The following is a 25744-nucleotide window of genomic DNA, read 5'->3' as shown; positions in this document are numbered from 1 at the left end:
CTGTGGTGGGCTGGCGCCCTTCCCAGGGATTTGTTCCTGCCTTGTGCCCTGTGTTGGCTGGGATTGGCTCCAGCAGACTCCCGGGACCCTGTGTTAGGACATAGCAGATTGGATGATGACTGACTGACTGACTATTCTTTTTTAATTTAACAGTCATTAAAGCAATTATATAAGAGCTCATTCCAGTGAGTTAATAATAAATATTCAATATGTTTTTTCTTACACCATCAAGATGCATTTAATATATGATCTTATTGTCTAATTAAAAATAAGTTGTAAACAAAAGCATCAGTTAGGGAACACTGTGAAATTTAAGCTTAGCCATGAATGACTTATACAATGCTTGTTGAGAAATGAATAACTGACTTACCCATTTTGTAATAAGGAGCTCTCACAGCCTCTTGCACCATTATATAAATTTGACCAAGTTTACTCTTTTGTGGTACTATAATGTAGATCAAACCTCCCCAAAGGTTGGAAATTTGGATAATCTCACTGGTGACAGGAATTCTCTGCGTCACTACTGGGGCCCGTTTTAGGGTATCGGCAGCATTGAGATTGTCTGTATGGCAGCCAACTTGCACCTGAAATAAACAGATATTTATCAGGTGAGTGTAAATACATCACATGATTATGAACCTTATCAAGTATCATTTTGTTATTTTAATGTTTTGTTTTTTTACTAGAGCATTATACTTTATATACATCTTATTTAAAAGAGGATATACATTAAATGTTGTGAAAACTACTAAAACTAGCATGTAACCTGTTACTTAGATGGTTACATAGTGTACCCTAATTCTGTATAAAAATAAATACAGTTTAAAGCAAACGAGAAGCCCAAGTGGACCTTCACAAGAATTCAAGTTACTACCCTGACCCCACTTTTCTGATCAGTGTCACAGGGAACTGAAATTCAATCCAGAATCAGTGTGGCTAATACTGAAACTTGCACAACAAGGGATTCCACAGGGTACACATAAACATAGCCATCCATATATTTAGGGGGCACATTTGACAAGACACCATTTCATGGAAGTGTCAGAAGATACTGGAGAATCCTGACATGAGAAGCTTGGAAACAGAAATTAGCTCAAGAGTTGTACCACCACCAGCAGCACATTGACTAAATACAATGCCTCCAAGTGTCAGCACTTTATCTTACTTAATATCTACATAAGTTTCTACATGTTTCTTATGGAAACAGATGTCTGTTATTTTCACCCATTGTGTCCAAACTGAAAGGTTTAATCTCTAGATTAGGATTTCCACATTCCTATTATCAGCTTCCATCCAGTACAAGGCAGGCTTTTTCCTTACACCCAGTGCTGCCAGAATAAACTCCATTACTTTTAAATTGGATCAAGAGTGTACTAATGAATGACACTCTTGAAAATCAGACATTTATTTTTATTGTGTTACTAGCAAAATACCCGCGCTTCGCAGCGGAGAAGTAGTGTGTTAAAGAGGTTATGAAAAAAAAAGGAAACATTTTAAAAATAACGTAACATGATTGTCAATGTAATTGTGTTGTCATTGTTATGAGTGTTGCTGTGTTTTATATATATAAAATACACACACACACATATAAACATATATATACATATACATATACACATATATATACATATCTACATATATATATATATATATATATATATATATATATATATATATACATATACACATCCACATATCAACATATATATATACACATATATACACACACACACACTTTATGGGTGATGATTGTTTTACTCTTTTTATTTTTATTTTATTTTATTGTAGAATCAACTCCTATCTGCGCACAGCAGGGCAGCCGTGGGCGGATGCGTATGGTGTATTCACTCCATGTTATCGTGCATTGCGCTGTCAGTGGTATTTTGATAAAAGAATTTGAACAACATATAAGAAGCGTATAAATTATTAAACAGTAAAACATTAACATTTAAGAAGTAAAGTTACATTAAGTACTACTGCAGTGCCTTCGGGTATACCTCATTTTTTGTTTGCCCATTACATGCTTAAATGTATACATTTTTTGGTGCACCTACCCGAGAACACGCGACATATAACCGAGCGTGGGAGAAGCATGGATTTTAAACACGCGTTGAGTTCATCTGCTGGTCTCCCTCGTGGAATAACTGGTAATGTTTGACTAAAATCTACAGCGAGTAAAACGACATTACCTCCTATTTTTTTTTTTACGATCTGTGAGATCTTGCTTTTTTCGGTTCAAGGCTTCATAAGCTCTTTTATGTTGTATGGTGTACTTATCCCAAACCATCATCTTTGAATGTTGCAAGACTTTCGCCTTGTATGTAGATCGGGGTAATTACATTCATTGCATTCCTAGTCTGAATCACAATCTGATTGTATGGGTGGTTACCTGGCACTGTAGGGTTGCCACCCGTCCTTTAAAATACGGAATCGTGCCGCGTTTGAGAATGACATTGCGCGTCCCGTTTTGAATCAATACTGGACGGGATTTATCCCGTATTTTTTTTATCATTTTTTTTTTAAAGCAGCGTCTCATGCAAATCATCCCACACGCATTTTATGAAGATGCCTCCTTTCCTACTTTTGATTGGGTAATACTTGATGTCATCGTTAGTTTGATTGGTGTTTTTAACTGTCCAGTGAGGAGGGCGTGTGTTTTAAGTACAGTCTGCAAAGTGGTGGCACTGAGATGTGGCGTCAGCGCCATAGTTGAAGCCCCTAACGTTGCGGTGAGCAAGTCGGCTAACATCCGCCATGTGCCGTCTTTCAGTTGCGAGAAGCAGATCATAGAATGGTTGAAACTGTTGCCCCTAACGTTGCGCCACGGCGTGTGGTTCGTTTATACCTCGTGTCTTCTCATTAAACTTTTATGTCGCGAATATGTTATTGCAATCCGCAGCGGGAGCGTTTCTATAAACTTAATTTAAACTTACGTTTTATACCGTGCTTTGTTTCCCTTATGAACATGCTTGTATGCTTAACTCGCTCCGTTCTCAATTGTTTAATTAATTTTTTGCTCTTCGCTGTTTGCTGCTCTTCCTCCATTTCCCCCTACTTCGTTCTTTTATCTCGCGAATATGTTATTGCAATCCTTAACGGGAGCGTTTCAATAAACTGATTGAAAATAGTTTTGCATTTACCTTTTTAGTAAAAGGCGAGCTTTTAAGCCTGAGAAATGACCCCGTAAATGCACACGTTTAATTGGACATGTGTTAATATGTATGGTTACACAGTATTAAAAGACAGTGAACAACGTCAGTTACCTTTGTTCCCGCGTTTGATAAAAGGTGAGCTTTTAAGCCTGAGAAATCACCCCGTAAATGCACACGTTTAATTGCACATGTGTTAATATGTATGCTTACACAGTATTAAAAGACAGTCAAAAATTAACGTCATTTACCTTCGTTCCCGCGTGTGACTCGTGCTGTAAATGTCTTCCTTGTTTTTAGTTCACGTGATTACGTAGGAGGCGTGATGACACGATACGTGACTCCGCCTCCTCCATTACAGTGTATGGACAAAAAATATGTTCCAGTTATGACCATTACGCTTTGAATTTCGAAATGAAACCTGCGTAACTTTTGTAAGTAAGCTGTAAGGAATGAGCCTGCCAAATTTCAGCCTTCCACCTACACGGGAAGTTGGAGAATTAGTGATGAGTGAGTCAGTCAGTCAGTGAGTCAGGCAGTCAGTCAGTCAGTCAGTGAGGGCTTTGCCTTTTATTATTATAGATTTATTACTTAATTAATTTTTAATAAATCATTAACAACTATTTTTTCCTTTAAAAAGCTGAGACCATTGAAAACATAACCAAATATATACATTGATTAGATTTTTACCATCCAGCCTGACTTAATCACTGAAGATGGGAAGAGGATGCCAGTGGTCTTTCCATATGGCAAATACAGGCCAGTGCTTCTCCATGCCTCCTGACCTACAGGGAACAAAAAATATTTTTAGATGTTAAACAAGTTTCATAACATAAACTTTATTTACATTTCTGTGTACAATATACAAAAACTTTAGCTTCAGAAATGTATTTTCCTAGTTAGACAAGCTGAGCACCAAGAACTAAACCTGTCACAATTGAATTGAGTCTGTGATTCACTCCTAGAGCCTGCCTGACAGTAACACAGTAACATCAAAGTCACTCATAAAGCACTGCTGAATAATGGACATTATATTATTAACTGATTGGTGTCATTTATTTTCTATACTACAGTGTACTTTACGTAAGGATTATAGATAGATAGATAGATAGATAGATAGATAGATAGATAGATAGATAGATAGATAGATAGATAGATAGATAGATAGATAGATAGATAGATAGATAGATAGATAGATAGATAGATAGATAGATAGATAGATAGATAGATAGATAGATAGATAGATAGATAGATAGATTGTCCCTAGTTATATGTTTGCTTGCTTTATTGTAGGCAATCATGACAAATTAAGTATGTTGTTTTTAAAATATACAGCAAAAACAAAACAAATTAATCTAAAATACATATGAATATATGAGGACCTGCCTAATAAAGTTTCAAATACACACTGCTTACCAAAAAACGTAATTTAACTTCCAATACATATATGCTTAAGTCAACTTTAAAGGCCATTAAAGTCAATGAAGATTTAGTTTATTACATTTTTAACCTTGTTGTATAAGATTATAATTAATGTGTTTCTTTTACATAAAATACAAATGAAGTGACCCTAAATGTTTTATAATAAACTAGCCCGCCCGAGTATTAGTGAAACAGGGCAGTGAGGAAGGCCCTGCCTGGCTCCCCACTCCTAATGTCACGCTTCCCCCTGTCTCAGAATAGCGCAAATATATCACTCCTGCTTAGGGAGATGAGAGAAGTCGCAAATCAACCGGAACGTTAAAGCAAATTATAGAAAAAAATCTGATCTAAATCCGTTAAGTACAGTAATCCCTCCTCGATCGCAGGGGTTGCGTTCCAGAAACCCCCGCGAAAGGTGAAAATCTGCGAAGTAGAAACCATACGTTTATATGGTTATTTTTATATTGTCATGCTTGGGTCACAGATTTACACAGAAACAGAGAAGGTTGTAGAGAGACAGGAACTTTATTCAAACACTGCAAACAAACATTTGTCTCTTTTTCAAAAGTTTAAACTGTGCTCCATGACCAGACAAAGATGACAGTTCCATCTCACAATTAAAAGAATGCAAACATATCTTCCTCTTCAAAGGAGTGCGCATCAGGAGCAGAGAATGTCAGAGAGAGAGAGAAAAAAGCAAACAATCAAAAATCAATAGGGCTGTTTGGGCTTTTAAGTATGCGAAGCACCGCCGGACAAAGCAGCTGCAAGGAAGGGAGCAATGTGAAGGTAGTCTTTCAGCATTTTTTAGAGGAGCGTCTGTATCCTGTAGGCCAGAGTGTGAACAGCCCCTCTGCTCACACCCCCTCCGTCAGGAGCAGAGAATGTCAGAGAGAGTGAGAGAGACAGAGAAAAGCAAACAATCAAAAATCAATACGTGCCATTCGAGCTTTTAAGTATGCGAAGCACCATGCGAGAAGCATGTCGCTTGACAAGGCAGCTGCAAGGAAGCCCAGCAAGGAAGGGAGCAATGTGAAGGTAATCTTTCAGCATTTTTAGATGAGCTAGGGGTGCAAACAGCCCCCCTGCTCACACCCCCTCTGTCAGGAGCAGAGAATGTCAGAGCAAGAGAGAGAAAACCAAACAATCAAAAATCAATACGTGCCGTTCGAGCTTTTAAGTATGCGAAGCACCGTGCGGGAAGCATGTTGCTTGACAAAGCAACTGCACGGAAGGGAGCAATGTCAGCATTTTTAGATGAGCGTCCATATTGTCTAGGGGTGCGAACAGCCCCCCTGCTCACACCCCCTCCGTCAGGAGCAGAGAATGTCAGAGCAAGAGAGAGAAAACCAAACAATCAAAAATCAATACGTGCTGTTTGATCTTTTAAGTATGCGAAGCACCGTGCGGGAAGCATATCGCTTGACAAAGCAGCCACAAGTAAGCCCAGCAAGGAAGGGAGCAATGTGAAGGTAATCTTTCAGCGTTTTTTGAGGAGCGGTCGTATCCTCTAGGGGTTTGAACAGCCCCCGTGTTCACAATACATTTGAGGAGTTTTATTTAATACGTAATACGCGCTCTGGTTGGGTAGCTTCTCAGCCATCTGCCAATAGCGTCCCTTGTATGAAATCAACTGGGCAAACCAACTGAGGAAGCATGTACCAGAAATTAAAAGACCCATTGTCCGCAGAAATCCGCGAACCAGCAAAAAATCCGCAATATATATTTAAATATGCTTATATATAAAATCCGCGATAGAGTGAAGCCGCGAAAGTCGAAGTGCGATATAGTGAGGGATTACTGTAGTCTTCTTGTGAAAAATGGACGGACATACAGAAAGACAGACGTTTGATTTTATATATATAGAGATGAATGTAAAAATCCATTATTCTGCTGGTGTTACTGTATTTTAATGCATTCTCAGACTAGTTTGTAGCATGTTCTTATATGTAAATAAGGGTAATAATTTCCAAAATATTATTTTTGTATCATTATAAAATATTGCTAAACTGAAAAATCAAAAAAGACAAAACATTTTTGACAGGAAGAAAAATGAAACCAGTTGCAGTGCAGATTTAGATCATGTAAAGGCTTTACTTATTTTTCCAAAGGCATAACATTCATTTCCTAACACGTAATCTCTCAATGATTAATTTTAAGAGGAAAACTGAGCAAAATTCAAAGTAATACAGCTAAATAGTAATTTATTATATTCATTCACAGGTGATGGAGTGTGTTAATAAAGAACTTTAAACATTAAATCAGCAGTCTCATAGAAGGATTCCATTTCCACCCACCACTATAAGAAACCATCTAAATGTGTCTGATAATAAACACTGGTGGAGATTATTTGCATCACTATAGAAGATAAATCCTACCTTTGCATGAAAGTAAGAATGCTCATTTTTCTGCTGGTCATCATACCCCCATGTTTCTTTTTATGCAGATATACCATGAATTTCCAATTTATATATACAAAAGTTGGCGACTAACAAAGCTGGAATTTATGTTCTCCAAATGACCAGACTTGCAGAATGTACCTTCTGGTGCTCAAGAAACAATCACGATTCAGCACCCCCAGGTGTAAGTCATAAAATATCAAAGGTGTGAATAGTTGTATGTCATCTCCTTACTGCTGCTAATATGAGACTTTGAAGATAAGGATGCAAATATAAGTCTAATATTTTTACTGATATATTCAAGCATTACTCTTAAAAATTAAAGAGAATTTTATAATTAATTACTTAAAAGGTCTATCTTTTGGCAGGCATTATACACTGATTGTAATTTAAAAATGGAACAGAAGACAAGCATAAATATGACACGTCGCATTACACTCTTTATAGCCCACCTAATTAAACTGTGTCTTCCAGCAAATATGTTTTTTTTTTTTGAAAATTTATTTAGAATATCCAAATAAATCCAAATTCATTTTTTTTCTTTTCAGAAGCATCTCCCCTTTCATTAAAGGGTCAGGAAGAGTTAGAATTAAACATAGCATCATTGTCCACTGGAAGCCACCATCCTTTTATAATAAAGATTTGGCTACACTTGTCAATTGCTGCGAAAAAGATTGCAAAGCCTCAGAAAGAGAAACCTGGCAAGGCAGAGTTACATTTTGTGTGCTGTTAATTAAAGCAATGAAATTTATTCATACTGTTCAAAAATTATACTTCTTAATGCGACACCAAAGACATTGAAGTTATCTGTACTAGAAGTAGATATGTAAGCCTCTAAAACCCACTCATTTTGAGCTGAGTGATAATGACATACCTAATAAATCATTTTTTTGAAGTGCACTCACAAAAATCATTTCCAATTTAAAATGCCTTTAGCTAATTACCTTAGGATGACTTTATGTAAAATTAATATGTCTTTAAGCTTTAAAAAATGATTGTTAGGAAAAGTTGCCGTCACACAGGTACATTAACTTCATTCAGCCGAACAAGAGCATGTTTATAGGCTTTACTCATCAGGTTCTAATATAATTGACACAATATGGTTGAATGTCAAAACTACACTGTTCATTTATGTTCAGAAAATAGCAGATGATTTTCATTGACACTAATCATAATAGGATGCCATACAACAATGTTGCCAAATGAAAACAGTATTATATATAGGAGAAAAAGTCTAAGCTTGGAGAAAAGGAAATGAGTAACAATAAATATGAGAAGCATTATGAAAGGTTAGTTGTATTCTGAAAAGAAAAGTAAAAGTTTTATCTCCCCAAGAAACAAAAAGTTTCACAGCATCACCATAGTGTAACCTTTACATAATAAAGGGAAATATTACCTTATTAAAGCAAGAATATAGCCTCCATTAACAATTGGCATAAAGGTAAGATTGTGCATTAGCATCTTTCTCATTTACATTTTAAAGTTTGCAATCAACAAATTCTCAGAGGAATTGCACTCGAAGGAAGGAAAGAGAGCTGAAACAGCAAAACTAGTAACTCCAATTCGATACAATTAGCACCACCAAAAAAAGACTAGATTACTTGAAAAATATCAAGTGAGTTATTGAAAAATACACCTTTATTGCAGTTAAAGAAAAATGGAGTAGCTCAAAGTGGCAAAATCATTTGTAATTTTCATTGATATGTGGTGGTATATTCTAATATCTTTTCTAAACTCCTCAAAGTACTCTTGGGAAGAAAATTTAACTTGACTTTACACATATTTATTTTAAATGGTGCATTAGTTCCCTGTTGTTCAGTTCCTTTGGATTGTAAGTGGAGTGACTGTACTGATTATGATTTTGGAATTGCATATGTCAAAATAAAAACAGAAATAAAAAAAAATAATGATAACATTGAAGGGGTTGTTAGTGATCAGGCATCTTGCCAGTTTAATTAAATTGTGAAAATAATATTTCATCCATCCATCCATTTTCCAACCCGCTGAATCCGAACACAGGGTCACGGGGGTCTGCTGGAGCCAATCCCAGCCAACACAGGGCACAAGGCAGGAACCAATCCCGGGCAGGGTGCCAACCCACCGCAGGAGAAAATAATATTTGTGAAAGCAAAGTTTTGCATTGTGGGTGTACTTAGTCATTAAGAAATGGTCATATAATACCCAAGTGTGCAATTAACTAATTTCAGTTTTGTTCATTTAACATTCAGTAGTTTGTTCACAGTTGTCTGTGAAAATATGTCTGATTATCTCAAATGAAGTTATGTTCACCTAATGCCTTTCCCTGTAGTTGAAGTAACTCAACTCAAGTCAAATACTTACAACCACATGCTAAGGCTAAGGTTAGACTCTGACAAGCGTATTTGTGCTAAAGTTTAACATGAAAGAACTGAGTGTACATTGCCTCATTCCACTTTAAGAGTGGAGAACAGAACAAACTCAACTGAGCAAAGCAATACTTGAAAGGATCACTAGATTCAACATTTCAGATAAAACGGAGAACAAGACACTGTAGATCATCAAAGAATATCTGGCAAATTCTGATAAACATGAAAAACGTGTGTTTACACCAATATGAAAATCTCTGGCCAACACCGATAGCTGATTATTTAAAAAAAAAAAGCCAGATACTGATGCTGATACCAATGCCGATTGTTAGGTCGTTCTGCTGACATTGGATAAGTACATTTGTGAAAGAGTTATAAATGACATTTGCAAAATATGAAAAATCAAAGTGCATTGATTATCTGATAGGAAAATGATACCAACTCTTGGCATACAAATAAACAAGAACAGTCTCTGAGTTCTATCATTTTATAACTTAACTGCTCTAATTGTAAGTCAGTCACTTCACTTCAGTGTGGGCTGCATTAACATTAGCTTAATAAACACAATATTCAGTCCCTGAATTAAATATTTTATAACTTAACTGCTTACATATTTCCAAAACCTATTTTATTTAAAATTAATAACAAAAAATCTGCCAGAACGCATTGTCAAATATGATGAATTCCAACACGTTTCTATCATGTTTTAACTAGCATTTTCCCCCTGGCTGGTGTTCACAGTTGTGCATCTTGTTTGTTTTTGTTAATTTTGTGTCATTTATTTGTATTTATGTTTCTTTTATTTATTTTGCACATTTTTCTTTGTGTTTAGTGGAAATTGCCTCATTTATGTCCCTTGTGTTCTGTGGATGATTCCATAAGGGGCGAGGCGACCTGTCAATCACCGCCAGGAACAGCCCACCATCCTATTTATGGGAGAGTCTTCCATGGTTCCTGGCAGTTCATTGCGAATGCACTAGGGAGTGGAGTATTTCTTGTGTTTACTCTGCCTTACTTTGTGTTTTCCCAGATTTTCGATACTATGCTTTGTTTTTTGATATTTTTAGACTCTGTCGTGGTACTGTGATTACTGATTCTTGAACCTCTGCTCTGTTTTGATAACAATTTTTAGATTCTGTATTGAGACTTTGTTTACTCTGTTTTACCTTGCCTTTCAGGCAATTCTTTTGTTCTGTTTGGAGCTTTGTGCCCACACAACCTTTTGTTAAAATAAGTCCTTTATTTTTATAAACATTTTTCTGGCCCTTTCTGGTATCTAGCCAGGGTTTGCTAGAGGGCAGTCTTGAAAGTTCTTGTAGAACCTTTACAGACTCCCCAGTTCATGACTGTAAAAAGCAATATTTGAATTTTTTCTTTAGCTATCAAATGCTTGTCCTATTGATGGAGTTCCACTATCCTTGACCAGTACTGGAATTTGAGCGTTCTTGACTGAAGCAGTTTTACTTTTCAGAAACTTACCATTTACCTTAATATGCCTTGCCTTGTGGTGACCAATCAGATTTGTTGAATTGTAGTTTTTACCAGTATTCCCTCCTTGTGAAATTTTCACAGATGTGAGTTTGAATATGCAGAATTTCTAGTATCATCTGCACAAACACTAACATGAGCCCACACAGCAGACATTTTCTACCCATTAAGTTTTGTTGCTGAAGCATAATGGGAAATATTTTTGCATTGGGAATAATTGGCAGTAAATACTGGCTTATTTCTAACAATCCACTGTAGTATTTTCTTGCTTTATCGGCCTACACCAATAGTGGGTATATGGCTCTATATAGAACTGACAAACTGGTGATGATTTAATTTTTGATCAAGCTTCAGACCTCTGTGTCCCTCCATTATGATGGAGTTGTGATCTAAAAATGGTGGAGGAATAAGAAAACTGTGTAGTTTTCTGCAAAAACTTTTGGTGACATGAATGTAAATAAACATCTAGGTATACATAAAATACATTTAAATTCACTTAATAGCTTCAGATATAACAGCTCTATTATTATTGCTTAGTTGGAATAATATTTATTTCCTTGTGAACAGTTAATTGCAATGGACTGGTATCTCTTCCATGGTTGATTCTAGTTTTGCATTTGATACCAAAGGAATGGATTTCATATCTCTTAATTTATTCTTTTATGTGAAATGGAGTAGAACCATAGTATTTACCAATGAAGCATTCTTGTTTCAAATGAATGATATTTATATGGTAAATAGCAAACAACTACACATTAATTGAGTGGTTTAAATAAAATATAACCGTTTAACTCATGTCTGAAGGAATCTAGAGAAAGAGGGATAATCTGCACCAAATCCATGAAGAAGGCTAAATATGCAGAGTGATTAAATAAATAGAAATGAAATAATAGACAAATTTAAAAAATATATATACCTTCATTGTTTCCATCAATTGCAACTGTTACATTTTGCTCGGTGGGCAGATCAGGACGATCTTTTATGATGATCTTTAGGAGGTCCTCTTTATTTGGTACAACATTATATAGCTCTGTTCCCATCTTCAGAAGAACATTGTCTTTGAGATCTTTAATGGGACAAGTTTTTGAAACCTGGGGAACACCAGCCGTCATGACCACATCGCTGACTAATTGACGAATTGTACTGTATGATGGATTATCCTCAGTCTTCATCTGAAGGAATGATGAGCAGTCTTGACCTAATTTCTTCAAGGAAGATTTCTCATTGTCTGCCAAAGGTTTATTTTCAAGGATGTGTTCTGCAAACTTTGTCAACATTTTTCGGAAGTGGTAAGCATTATTGGCATGCTCAGAAGGGTCAGGAGCTTTATAAACTGAATTTTTCACTGTTGAACTCAGAATCCCTATTCCAAATTTACTGAGGACTTTATTGCCTGGATAACCAGTGAGGGTATCTTTGTCTCTGTTACTATAAGACCAGTACCAAGCATGGCCTCCCATGAACAATCCACCTCCTTCTGAGACAAATTCCTGGATTTCAGAACAGTTGCTGTCACTGTATGAAGTGCAGCAGTAAACACTCAGGTCACTTTTAAAGTCAGTCAATGTGCACTGAAATCCATCATCCTTGATAATGTCTACTATGTCTTTTAGATTACTCTGGATACCAATCACACCATTGCGGCCATTATCTAACCATCGAAATGCATTAACAAGAAATGTCTTTAATGGCTTGTAGGACATTAAGCTCTCATGTGTTGTCACAATTACTCGACCACGGCCATAGGAAGCCCCAGCTAGAAAGGCTTGATTTTCATCATCCATCGCAATTGGGAAAGCCATCGGTCCATGAACCATGACTTGGGATGCAGTAGCACCACTATTTATGTTGAAATCAGTGACATCTTTAAGGAGGAATTCCAAATCAGCTTTGTGATCTTTCCCATCCCTTGTGGAAAGGAAAGAAAAAGAAACATTATGTGCATATTTATAGTGAACCAATCAAGTTGGGGTTTGTACTATTGAATGACAAATAATTGTTCCTAAATAAAAAAAAAAAAAAGCTACAAAAACATTTTGATAAAATTGTGATCTGATTATCATTGAGGGTTAGTAAACATTTAGTTCATAAAACCTTATTTATCATGGGATGCTGACAGAAATACAATGTATGATGAATGGCAAGGTTATTAAATATACTTTTTGTCACAGCTTGTGCCAATCTCCTCATATGCATAGACGTGTGTGACCTAAGACATTCTCCTAGAAGGAAGAGATGAAGGACAAAGTAGCAGACCCAACTTGGAATGGGCCATAAATGTCACAGAGACATAAAATAGGTCATTGTGGTAATAATGTTCATGCTGGTCCTTGCCGGCCACGTGCAACTATGTGCAATATAAAGGTGACGCAAGGAGAATACAGGAGAAAAACATCTGTAAGCAAGCCAGAGCTCTGCCTCAGAAACTGCTGCAGACATTTATGGGAAAACATAAACCATAGGTAAATAACAGAAAAAAAGCTCATTCTGTTAATTGAGCTGTAATAAAATGTCTTGTTTTGCAGTTTTGCTAAGTTGGCTCTCTTTATGTACTGAGTGCCTCAGTGGTCCTGCTGTATACTGTTCAGTTGGCCCCATTTAATATCATAAAGACACTGACATAACAGAGTGTTGAAAGTGTGACAAAGGACTGCAGCCATTTATGACTGTAATGAACATTAGTTGGTGGTGGACCTTTACTCCAATTAGTTTATATTCACCCTCATTCTATAGATAATTCATTTGATTTGAGAAGAGGCAGAGCGGTTCTTAGGCACCATACTCTCCAAACTATTAGTTAACCTTGCATACTGGGATGAAAGCAGAACCTAACAGAGGTAACTCATGCAAACACAAAGGAGAAATATAAACATCGCTCCCTGTTATGGCACCTTGCTGACTGTTCATCTAATGGGAAGGATAAAATAGAGCTGAAATAGACTGAAAGCAGAATGCAGATCTTGATATATTGCAAAATACATATCATAACAGCTGCATCAAATAATCAACACACATAACATTACTCCCAGCTGTTGAATAGAATCAGTGAGAGTGAAATGACACCATCATGATATCATACCTACTGCCGACATCTTTTGCTAGACACATACTAAAGTAAATGTCTAATGAAATCTGTGAACTAGTGTAGTTACTTAATGAGTCTCTACATCTTAAAGAGGATAAAATCTCTTGGTGGTGCAGTGTTAGCACTTCAGTTTCATAGCTCCAGAAGTGTGGGTTCTGATCCCAAACTCAGCCATTATCTATGTGATGTTTGCATATTATCCCAAGGTTTTTATGGATTTTTTTCAGGGAACTTGTTTTCTCCTACTGCCCAAATATTTGCTTATTCATCCTAATGCCATGCCTAAACTGACTAAACTAAGATGGTATATAGATGTGTGTGGCAATCCCAATGTCCCACCATGTTGTAAAATGCTTTAATGTATTAAACTACATCCTTGTCAATAATAAAAAGTTACAAAATGAAAAGGAATGCTGTCACATATGCTCAAGAGAAATCTGAATTCCTGTCAACATTTGAAAAAGCTGAATTTTAAAAACAACTTACGATACTGCCAGCCAGTTTGTAGGCATTTCAGTGGGTGGAGGATAAACTCCTACATTTGCTTTATTGGGAGAGAAATGGATTCCACCAACAGAGATAATTTTGTTGCCAGGAAAGCACGCATATGGGTCTTGATCAGGATTAGCAGAAGACCAGTACCAAGCCTGACCTCCAATCAACAATCCACCACCATTTTTCACAAATGCAATAATGGCGTCTGCATAGCTATCATCATAACCAGTACAGCAGAAGACCCCCATACTTGGTGAAGGGCAATCATTGACCACAACTTCGTTTCCAGTGTAATAGAGATTGTCAACAATGGCATTCAGACCTCTCTGAACACCAATCACTACATTTGGCGTTGTCTTCAGCCAGTCGATTATGTTCTCAATAAACCAGGCAAATCTAGGATCACTTAAGTATGACTCGTGACTCAGGACTACCATTCGGCCCTTCCCATACTGAGAAGCTGCAACTAGGGTCTGCCCTTTATTATTCATGACTAATGGAAAAGAGTCATTCCCTGTGAGAACCAGAGCTGAAGGAACAGCATCTCCTGTGAAGTCCAGCATCTGCAAATTGGACATTATTATCTTGTAGGCAGTTTGATGGTCCATATTTGAGATCTGTAAAAAACAGCATAACATAAGTTCAGTAATTCATAAAAGTATAACTGATTTATTTTGTGAAATAGTCTTAATATTTTGTTAGTTGGTCTGACTTTTTTTTTTTTGTAGAATTTCAATACCCAGTGCAAAAGTTCAAATAATAGATGAAGAAACTGAAAATAAAATGTTCTTTATGAAATTAGGTGTTGGAGAAATTGTTTAATCCTTTATCATATTTAGCATATAGTTAAATGCAGTGGTGCTTCATACTTGGAACGATTCTAACTTCAAACATTCCAGAGTTCGAACTCTAAATTCGAGTGAAGTTTGATCCGGAGTTTGACAATGCTTCTACATTCAAACTGCATGCAGAGTGAAAAAATGGAGCAACAGATGGCACTCATCTGTTGTGCACCCAAGTTGTGTCTTACTCTCGCTACAAAAGCATCTCTTGCACTACTCTTGTGTGTTTTCAGTGCTTTTTGTTGCTTTAATTTTGGTGTTTGATGTTTTTATATATATATATATATATATATATATATATATATATATATATATACTGTATATATATATATATATATATATATATATATATATATATATATATATACAGTATATATATATATGAATAAATAAAAAGAAAACGTGGGACGAGACTTTTTCAGTGACGTGATGTGATCTTTTGAAGAGAGACTGAAAGACACTTCAGAAAGACACTTTCACATCCCACAACAACACACTTCAGAGAGACACTTTTACATCCCGCGACACAAAACCAAGAGCAGCTTAAAAGAATGATACTAAATGATACTACTAAGTAAAGCAGAAAGAGCGGCGCAAGGAAAAGAAACACAAAAGCGATGGAGAGAAAACAATGCAAATTTGAAAAAAAAGGAATGTAAGCAAAGTTTAAGCGAAGGAACAAAGAGCAGCTTTAAAAAAGATGAAAAGTTAAAGATGACACAACCATGACTAAGCAAAGCAGAAAGAGAGGTGAGACGAAAAGAAACACAAAAGCGCTGAAGAGAAAATAATGCAAATTCTGAAATAAAGAAATGTAAGCAAAGACTAAGCATAGAAGAAAGATCTGCGCATCCAAATGCTGAAATAGTTGGTGGTAATATCTACAAACATTAACACCATCCGGTCTCCCACCAGCCGAATTACTGTTGAAAGAAGGATGTATTGTGATGTTATTGCGTAATTTATGTCTGAGTGATGGACTATGCAATGGGACAGGATTAGTTGTATTGAAAATTGGTAGAACAATTCTAACAAGTAAAATTTTAACAGGCGACAAGAAAGGTAATGTAGTACATATTCCGCGAATAACATTCAACACAAAAGGAGATCTTTTGCAATGACAATTAACAATCCCTAGGACAAACTTTTGAAAAAGTTGGTTTATTTAAAAGAGAGAAAGAAACAATATTCACTCATGGCCAGTTATACGTTGCATTATCACGATGTAAGACCAAACAAGGAATCAAAATTCAATGCAATCTTGAAGAAAAGTTGATTCCAAATATTGTTTTTACTGAAGTTTTAAAGTAAAAGTGAACATAATGCATATGTAACAGTTATCAAGAAAAAAAGAATCTCTTTAAAATGTATTTTGGGTTAACCAAAACCGGGGTTGGCGAGCGAAGCGAGCAGGCGGCGGAGCCCCCTAGTGTGTGTGTGTGTGTATATATATATATATATATATATATATATATATATATATATATATATATATATATATATATATACATTCTTACATACATATTATGGAGTGCCAAACAGGCAAATACAATGATTTTCTGAATATATAACGTCAAAGCCTGATTATATAAAGGCAGCGTCGGAATATATAAAGTCATTCCCGAATATATAAAGTCAAAGCCTGATTATATGAAGTCATTCCCGAATATATAAAGTCAAAACTTGAATATATAGTTATTTTTTTTTCTAAATAAGTTTTTGTTAACTTATTTCATGCCTGAGTCGTTTCCAATCAATAACTTGATATATAATCTGACTTTAAATTTAAATATTCAAGAATGAGTTTATATACTCTGACGCTGACTTTATATAATCAGGAATGACTTTATACATTCTGACACTGACTTTATATATTCAAGTTTTAACTTTATATATTCAGAAAATCATTGTATTTGCCTGTTTGTGTATATATATTGTGGTGCCCAGGAGGACCGGAGAAGGGCTTGTGCCTCCTCCAGAACACGAGGGAGCGCCCGCCCTGGTTGTTTTGGGGGCCACGGGTACAGAGCTTAGAAGCTCAACCCTGTAGGGGCCCATGGTCACCGCCAGGGGGTGCCCCGATGCCTTGGGAGCCCTGGACCTCAGCACTTCCGCCACACCCGGAAGTGCTGGGGGGAAGAGGATTGGGGACACCCAGAGGACTTCCGGATACACCATCAGAGCTTCCGCCACACAGGGATGTGGCTACAGAAGCTCCTCAGGATGCACCTGGAGTCCATTTGGGGTGTATTAAAGGGGCCGCCTCCCTCCAGTCATTGGCAAGAGTCGGGTGGTAGAAGGACGGAGCTCAGAGGAGAGGAGAGGAGTGTAGGTTGACCAGAGACTAGAAGGCATTGTGTTGTGTGGCCAAGGACTTAAGGGGTGATTGGTGCTGCGGCACTGGGATTGTGCACTTCTGAAATGTATATAATGTAAAATAAACGTGTGTGTGATGAAACCAACATGTCTACCTGTCTGTGTCCGGGCTGTTCCCCACAATATATATATATATTCACGGCATTCGTAGTCTGTATCACAATCTGATTGTATGGGTGGTTACCTACCAGGTAACGCTTGTGGTTGGCCAGCAATCTGCTAACATCCGCCACGGTGCCCTCAGTTTGTGAGGAGCAGATCATAGAATGGTTGAAATAGTTTACTGTCAAATAAATGCAAAGAGTACGCGACACGTGTTTCGCCCTCATTCTGGGCTCATCAGGCGTACACACTCCACTGCACTCCCTCTCGGGAATCGAACCTCGGACGTCAGCGCCAGAGGCGATGTCCCTAACGTTGCGCCACGGTGTGTGGTACGTTTATTTGACAGCATGTAGATCGGGATAATTACATTCACGGCATTCGTAGTCTGTGTCACAATCTGATTGTATGGGTGGTTACCTACCAGGTAACGCTTGTGGTTGGCCAGCAATCTGCTAACATCCGCCACGGTGCCCTCAGTTTGTGTGTCGCGTACTCTTTGCATTTATTTGACAGTAAACTATTTCAACCATTCTATGATCTGCTCCTCACAAACTGAGGGCACCGTGGCGGATGTTAGCAGATAAGTCAGTTTCATATCTACATACAGCTCTGGCTATGGAGACTGACTTCTCGGTCAATGCTGGATTGTCTTCTACTGTACAGTTGCCCAACAAGAAAGACCCTAAGCAGGTGTGAGAATACTCATAAGACTGTGGCTGGGTGCCATACAGTTGGAGTTTGCCCTAGTGGCTAAGAGACTCAGCTGTGTTCAACACTGAGTTCAGAAAAACTTTGTCGTCAGAAAAACAATGATTCACAGTATTTAGCCTTTTAAAGATACAACAGCGTATTTGTTCAAAAGGGTAACATCTGCAATGATTAAGATATCAGGATGAAGCAGCCTGTCTGATGTAAACCAGAGCAGTAAATTCTGTTTTAGTTTCTGGTCACCACTTATAATCTGTCTCACACAGTCAAGACCTTCTGCATGACTAAAATGGAAGATTCAGTTAATGGGGTTAATGAGGATGTGCCAAGATTGTTTATTTGAACAGTTTCTTCTAGAAACTCCACTTGTGAATCTTGGGGAAGAGAGTCTGGACTGATCCTGTTCAAGACTTCAGTATTAGACCCTGGGACCCATTGTTAGACATCTTAGATAAAGCAAGTAGCCAAGTTGAGGTAAGAAACTTTCTGTGAAATAATAGTAATAATAAATAAAATACATGTAAGACTCTCTTTTAATGTGTACAAATATGGGTGTTTAAACAGAAAATAATTTTTTGACAGTGAGACAGCAGAACAGCCAGACGGAAGAGCACATATAAGCACACTATAAGGATTTTAGACTTTACAAAAGGGAAGGTACTGTTTAAATAAAATATTAATTTACTTCTATTGTAAATAATGTGTGCAGCAATACATGTTTAATTATGTTGAGAGGATTATGTTATAACTAAAATGAAATTTTGAGAAAGTGAAGAAAGTGAGACATTTGCACATTTACCTATCTGTTATTTTACTTTTCTTCCTTTGGGTAATGTTTGTCTGCACTGTGTGTTTTAGAGATGTATGGCATAGTGTATACACTGTAAATATTTATAAAAGATCAGCAGATGCCAGCTTGCAAATTTGGGCAGGTGTTGTCTCCAGGTACACTTATAAAATCTCATATAGCTTGAGCTGGGAGGAAACTTGGCAGCATCCCGTTCAGGTTTAATTCCGGCCTTGTGCCCACTGCTGTAGGGATACGCTGTGGTCCACACAACCCTGACCTGGATTAAGCAGGCTTTGAAATGGATGCATGGGAAAAGGTGTGTTGAGGTAAATACACTACAAATATTAGTATAATATGCAGACAGCTTGGTATCATCAGTATGTTAGAATTCTGGAAGAGCTTAAGAGGCAAATTTAGAGTTTTTGCTGTTTGAAATGTATTTCTTTGACATCTGCATGGCTTCGTAAGGCAGATTTGAGAGAGTTCCAACCATCTGTAAGCAGTATACATGGATGAAGAATGTTGTTCTTCATTTTTGCTTTGCATCCTCCCCTCCCATAACCTTTCATCTATGGGGGAAGAGCAAAAGCATTAAATTCGTCAAAAAGTTCAATCTCCAGTTTTCGATGTTTTAGGGTCCCCTGATACCAAACACATTGTTTGTGTGTATGCATATGTGTGTGTGTCTGTGTGTCACGGTTTCCTGAGGATGGTCTAGAGCAGATGTTCTCAAGGTCGATCCTGGGGGCCCACTGTGGCTGCAGGTTTTTGTTCCAACCAGATTCGTAATCAGTGACAACAACTAATAACCCTGATCTCAATTAATTTGCTGGTATTTTTTTTTTCTTTTCTCGTATTCTACATTAAGAAAGCACAGCAGCATGATTTTTACATTTATAAGACATTTAGAAATATTTCTGCTTTTGTTATTGATTCAAATGCTTAACTCTCTTTTGTTGCTTTCATTATATTTTACCCTTTCTCAGTACAGTATGCCCCCCTTCATTGTATCTTAATAATGACAATTAAAAAACGAACAGAGCAGACACACAGGCGATCAACACTGAATCGTGAAAGGCTGCAACTACTTTAGCATCAGACCCTTTAATTAGTAAATAATGGATTAATTAAACAATTAGAACACCCGGAAAAACAGAATGAACATCAAGATGAAAATATCGTTACAAAGAAAAAAAAATGTTATTCCCATATAACTGCTTAGTACATTTTAATATTTTTTTTTTTTTTTTTACCTAACTTAGTTTTCCAATTTCTATATTGTTCCCAAAACACATAACTTGTTAAATAAGAGCTCACTTAATTACCCCAGGAGTCCAATTAAAAATAGAAGCTGGTTGGAACAAAAACCAGCAGTCACAGGGGGTCCCCAGGACCGACGTTGAGAACCCCTGGTCTAGAGCTAAAACAACTGGACGGAAAAATACCAAACTCGAAACGTAGGCCTCTTATGAGATAACGATGTGCTGATAGTGTTTGAGCCAAATCGTGCAAGAGAAAGAGGCACTCTAAAGGAACCTTCAAATACCATAATGCTGCAATTAATTATGAATTCTTCTTGTCAATTGCTATCATAATGGCCTATTTTATGATCAGAAAGATCAACATCAGAGCGGTAAATAATTACTGAAATGTTATACAATAGTTCTGGTAACTTGGTTCATAAGACACAAAACCTACTGATGCTCATGTCCAAATTTTTTATATTATTCTTCAGAGAGTTGGTAGAAGATGTTCCTGTTTTATAATTTATACACTGGACTTCCTACACTTTTGGCTTTTGAGTATGCATGTCTGACCTATGTTTTGTGCTTTTCACCATCTATTAGATAGATAGATAGATAGATAGATAGATAGATAGATAGATAGATAGATAGATAGATAGATAGATAGATAGATAGATAGATAGATAGATAGATAGATAGATAGATAGAGTGCATCTGGAAAGTATTCACAGCGCATCACTTTTTCCACATTTTGTTATGTTACAGCCTTATTCCAAAATGGATTAAATTCATTTTTTTCTTCAGAATTCTACACACAACACCCCATAATGACAACATGAAAAAAGTTTACTTGAGTTTTTTGCAAATTTATTAAAAATAAAAAAACTGAGAAATCACATGTACATAAGTATTCACAGCCTTTGCTCAATACTTTGTCGATGCACCTTTGGCAGCAATTACAGCCTCAAGTCTTGTTGAATATGATGCCACAAGCTTGGCACACCTATCCTTGGCCAGTTTCGCCCATTCCTCTTTGCAGCACCTCTCAAGCTCCATCAGGTTGGATGGGAAGCGTCGGTGCACAGCCATTTTAAGATCTCTCCAGAGATGTTCAATCGGATTAAAGTCTGGGCTCTGGCTGGGCCACTCAAGGACATTCACAGAGTTGTCCTGAAGCCACTCCTTTGATATCTTGGCTGTGTGCTTAGGGTCGTTGTCCTGCTGAAAGATGAACCGTCGCCCTAGTCTGAGGTCAAGAGTGCTCTGGAGCAGGTTTTCATCCAGGATGTCTCCGTACATTGCTGCAGTCATCTTTCCCTTTATCCTGATTAGTCTCAGGACTCAGGACTAGTCTCCTGCCGCTGAAATACATCCCCACAGCATGATGCTGCCACCACCATGCTTCACTGTAGGGATGGTATTGGCCTGGTGATGAGCGGTGCCAGGTTTCCTCCAAATGTGACGCTTGGCATTCACACCAAAGAATTCAATCTTTGTCTCATCAGACCATAGAATTTTCTTTCTCGTGGTCTGAGAGTCCTTCAAGTGCCTTTTGGCGAACTCCAGGCGGGCTGCCATGTGCCTTTTACTAAGGAGTGGCTTCCATCTGGCCACTCTACCATACAGGCCTGATTGGTGGATTGCTGCAGAGATGGTTGTCCTTCTGGAAGGTTCTCCTCTCTCCACAGAGGACCTCTGGAGCTCTGACAGAGTGACCATTGGGTTCTTGGTCACCTCCCTGACTAAGGCCCTTCTCCCCCGATCGCTCAGTTTAGATGGCCGGCCAGCTCTAGGAAGAGTCCTGGTGGTTTCGAACTTCTTCCACTTACGGATGATGGAGGCCACTGTGCTCATTGGGACCTTCAAAGCAGCAGAAATTTTTCTGTAACCTTCCGCAGATTTGTGCCTCGAGACAATCCTGTCTCGGAGGTCTACAGACAATTCCTTTGACTTCATGCTTGGTTTGTGCTCTGACATGAACTGTTAACTGTGGGACCTTATATAGACAGGTGTGTGCCTTTCCAAATCATGTCCAGTCAACTGAATTTACCACAGGTGGACTCCAATTAAGCTGCAGAAACATCTCAAGGATGATCAGGGGAAACAGGATGCACCTGAGCTCAATTTTGAGCTTCATGGCAAAGGCTGTGAATACTTATGTACATGTGCTTTCTCAGTTTTTTTATTTTTAATAAATTTGCAAAAACCTCAAGTAAACTTTTTTCACGTTGTCATTATGGGATGTTGTGTGTAGAATTCTGAGGAAAAAAATGAATTTAATCCATTTTGGAATAAGGCTGTAACATAACAAAATGTGGAAAAAGTGATGCGCCGTGAATATTTTCCGGATGCACTGTAGATAGATAGATAGTACTTTATTTCTCCCAAAAAGAAATTTAGCTTTCACAGAAGCTCAGAAAATGTGGACATATGATAACTAACAATAGCAACAATGCCCCTCATACACTCAGAAGAACTACAAAAAATTACTGATGGTAAAATTGTTGTTGTAAAATATTGTTGAGACAGTAGGAGGATGTACATCATTCACACTTTTTATTTTCAAAAAACAGCATTGTTCCTTTCTTGCCTATAATTAATTTATTGTTTATTTGAAGCTTTTTTATTCCTCCATCTGTATCAGATACTCTGTCTTTCAAAAAGAAATACTATCACTAGGGCGGACATAAGTATGAAATCCTGTTTTTCCTGTTTGGTTAAACTGGAACTCAAAGCCTTCCCTTAACTTATTCAGGAGATTTTACTTCACAGACATAATCATTATAGATGAAAATGTTAGGCAAATGATGGAAAAAATAACTATAAACAGGAATGAATTAGAAATAGATCATTACAATTCTAGTAATCAAAGTCATAATTATATCCATCCATCAATCCATTGATCTTCTAACCGTCTTATCAGGTTAAGGTTTGTATCAGATTGTAACCTGTTACAACATTGCTTTAGGTTAATCAGAAAGCCATTGTTAAGTGACACTCTGCCCTCTCTGCTCGACTTCTTTTTCAAAACTTGTTTTTTTTTCTGGTCAGGGAAACAGAGGACTTGAGTCTAACTGACTGATTTTATTTGTATATTCTTCTGAAGCATTTACAGTAATATGTCAACTAAACACATTCGGAATTATTGTTTCCTATAGTACTAAAAGCAATTTGTTGCAGTTCATAAAGGCTTCAAACCACATGAAAACATGGCAGCTAAATATGACAATTAGTTATCTGCTTATTTTTTTAAGTTCTGCACAAAAGCTTCTGTTTTGATGATAGGAAACCACCAGAGACAGAATGGCAGTCCATCACAGACCATACACTCATATCCACAGGACCTCAACATTGGCTGTTTCATAGTTGATGAACAACCAAAGGAAACTTCTTTGGACTGGGAGAGTAAAACTAAGTACCCAGAGGAAAGTCAAGTAAATATTAAGTAATAATATTAATGAAATATTAAGTAATATAAAGAGGACATACCAACTTGACACAGAAAGGACTTTCATGAAAACATGATCCACAGCACAACCAAGTGCTGTGTTGTTTTAGTACCTTGCAATACTGCCATGGATCTTTAATGAGTTGATTATTTTTTAGTTTATATAACATTTTACTTTGCACTCTACAGGACAAAGATCCTAAAACGCATTCTAATAATAACACCACATTTCTCATAGGTAGTATAGTCACAGATTGTTCAATGTGGATCAAAAAGATATAAAGAGAAGAAATGTGTGTCAGGTATTGAAGAAAATTGAAGGACTCAATAATATACAGGAGCAGCAGGGAGTGTAACCAGCTCATTTTTGGTCCCTGGTTAGATTTTGGGCAGGCAGGGTTTCCATGTAGAGTTGACATGCCTCCTTCCAAAGACGTGTATTGTACACATCGAATCGTGTCTAGATGACAACATGTAAGTGACTGTGTGTCAGTTCATACATGCAAGTAGTGATGTGCAGATGACCCACCCAGAGTGAAATTTTGTTTTGTTGCTCCTGGTGCAAAGTTAGGCGTGTTAACTACAGCCTATAATTAGATCATGAATAACAAGGAGATGAAAGAAATGAAAGACCCCATAACTGCCTGTAGCCCTACATAACTAAGTCAGAATCCATGTTTTGCTGCTGCTGTTTGAAAAAGTATCATTAAATCACTATTTAGTAACCAGGTATACAGTTGACATGTCTTCATGACGTATTATCACAGAGCTTGCACTGTAAATTCTCATACTTAAATACCTGGGTAGAGTTTAAATATTTCTTCTAGGAAATTTTTTGTCCAGTAGTTTTCATGAAGTGAAATCCAAAGTGATAAATGCACACCAATCCATTGGTTATTTCTCACATAACTGTTTTGTCTCTAAAGATTCTAAGCTTATAGTAACACTAAATATGAATGCTTAATGTCAGATGTTAATTAATTAATTGACAGATATTGTTAGGTTAATCAGCTTCAAAATATTTTGTTTTCCTGTGTGTTTAAACTTATCTGTTTATGTGTACTCATTCTGTAATTAGTCATTTGTAAAGTTTTCACTTGTATTTGCCGTGCTCTTAGTCTGCACTCATTGAAGAGCGCTATACAAGGAAATAAACTAAATATACATCACATGCCATACTACTGCATTTATAAAGTGTATAGAAATGTACTGCAGTACATAGTCAGCCTGGCCTTCACAAAATATATTTGTTAATAGGCTCAGATATCCAAAATTATTGAATGTAATTGCTTATGAAATGTAAAAGCCTGCAGTGAGTAAGTGCTCTTATGATATATCATTTATCTATTGCACTCATGCATGAACAAGTTTGGTTTCCACCAAAGACATGCCTCCCTATCAATCACATGAGAGAAATATTTTTTTCAGTTTAACAGACAAGTGGAAAAAACATTAATAAAGTAAACTCACCGTTTTTTGAAGATCCCTGCAGCTGTAAAGGGGGAAGAAATAAGTGAGTGATTTGTCTTGAGGGGGAGCCTACCTCAAATGCTTTTAAAGTAAACAGACTTGAGTGTATTTAAAAGTTGTAGGACTTCAACAGACCTACTGGCTGCTTTTTGCTTTCCGAAGTCAGGGCGGTGCCCATGAGAATTAATGAAAGCAGCTCAACCAGTCAGACTGCATTTCACATATTTCTAGCAGCAACAGTTCCTAATGTAGTTAGACAAGAGACATGCCACTCACCACCTTGCTCATCTTGATTCTGGCATAGGCGGGGAACAGTCAACTTTCTACAGCCATCCTTAGTTCAATATTGAATTCTGTGTTGTCCAAACAGACAAAAAG

The 25744-nt window shown here is 37.1% G+C and overlaps 1 protein-coding gene across 1 annotated transcript in view; it reads right to left on the bottom strand.

Annotated features, from left to right (window-relative positions):
• Nucleotides 1-25539, bottom strand: part of LOC114650483 (TRPM8 channel-associated factor homolog) — a 40075-nt gene extending 14536 nt beyond the window's left edge. Inside the window, exons 1-5 of the mRNA XM_028800142.2 lie at nucleotides 25367-25539; nucleotides 14375-15000; nucleotides 11720-12711; nucleotides 3840-3934; nucleotides 371-584 (exon numbers count right to left, since the gene is read on the bottom strand). Coding sequence (XP_028655975.2) covers nucleotides 371-584; nucleotides 3840-3934; nucleotides 11720-12711; nucleotides 14375-14991 — 1918 coding nt within the window. The 5' untranslated portion in view covers nucleotides 14992-15000; nucleotides 25367-25539. The remainder of the gene's footprint in view (nucleotides 1-370; nucleotides 585-3839; nucleotides 3935-11719; nucleotides 12712-14374; nucleotides 15001-25366) is intronic.
• Between the last annotated feature and the right edge of the window lie 205 nt (nucleotides 25540-25744).

Source organism: Erpetoichthys calabaricus, chromosome 1, assembly GCF_900747795.2.
Source record: "Erpetoichthys calabaricus chromosome 1, fErpCal1.3, whole genome shotgun sequence".
NCBI classification, from domain to species: domain Eukaryota; kingdom Metazoa; phylum Chordata; class Cladistia; order Polypteriformes; family Polypteridae; genus Erpetoichthys; species Erpetoichthys calabaricus.
The sequence above is the reverse complement of the archived record's forward strand: the minus strand, read 5'-3'. Positions and strand labels throughout refer to the sequence as shown.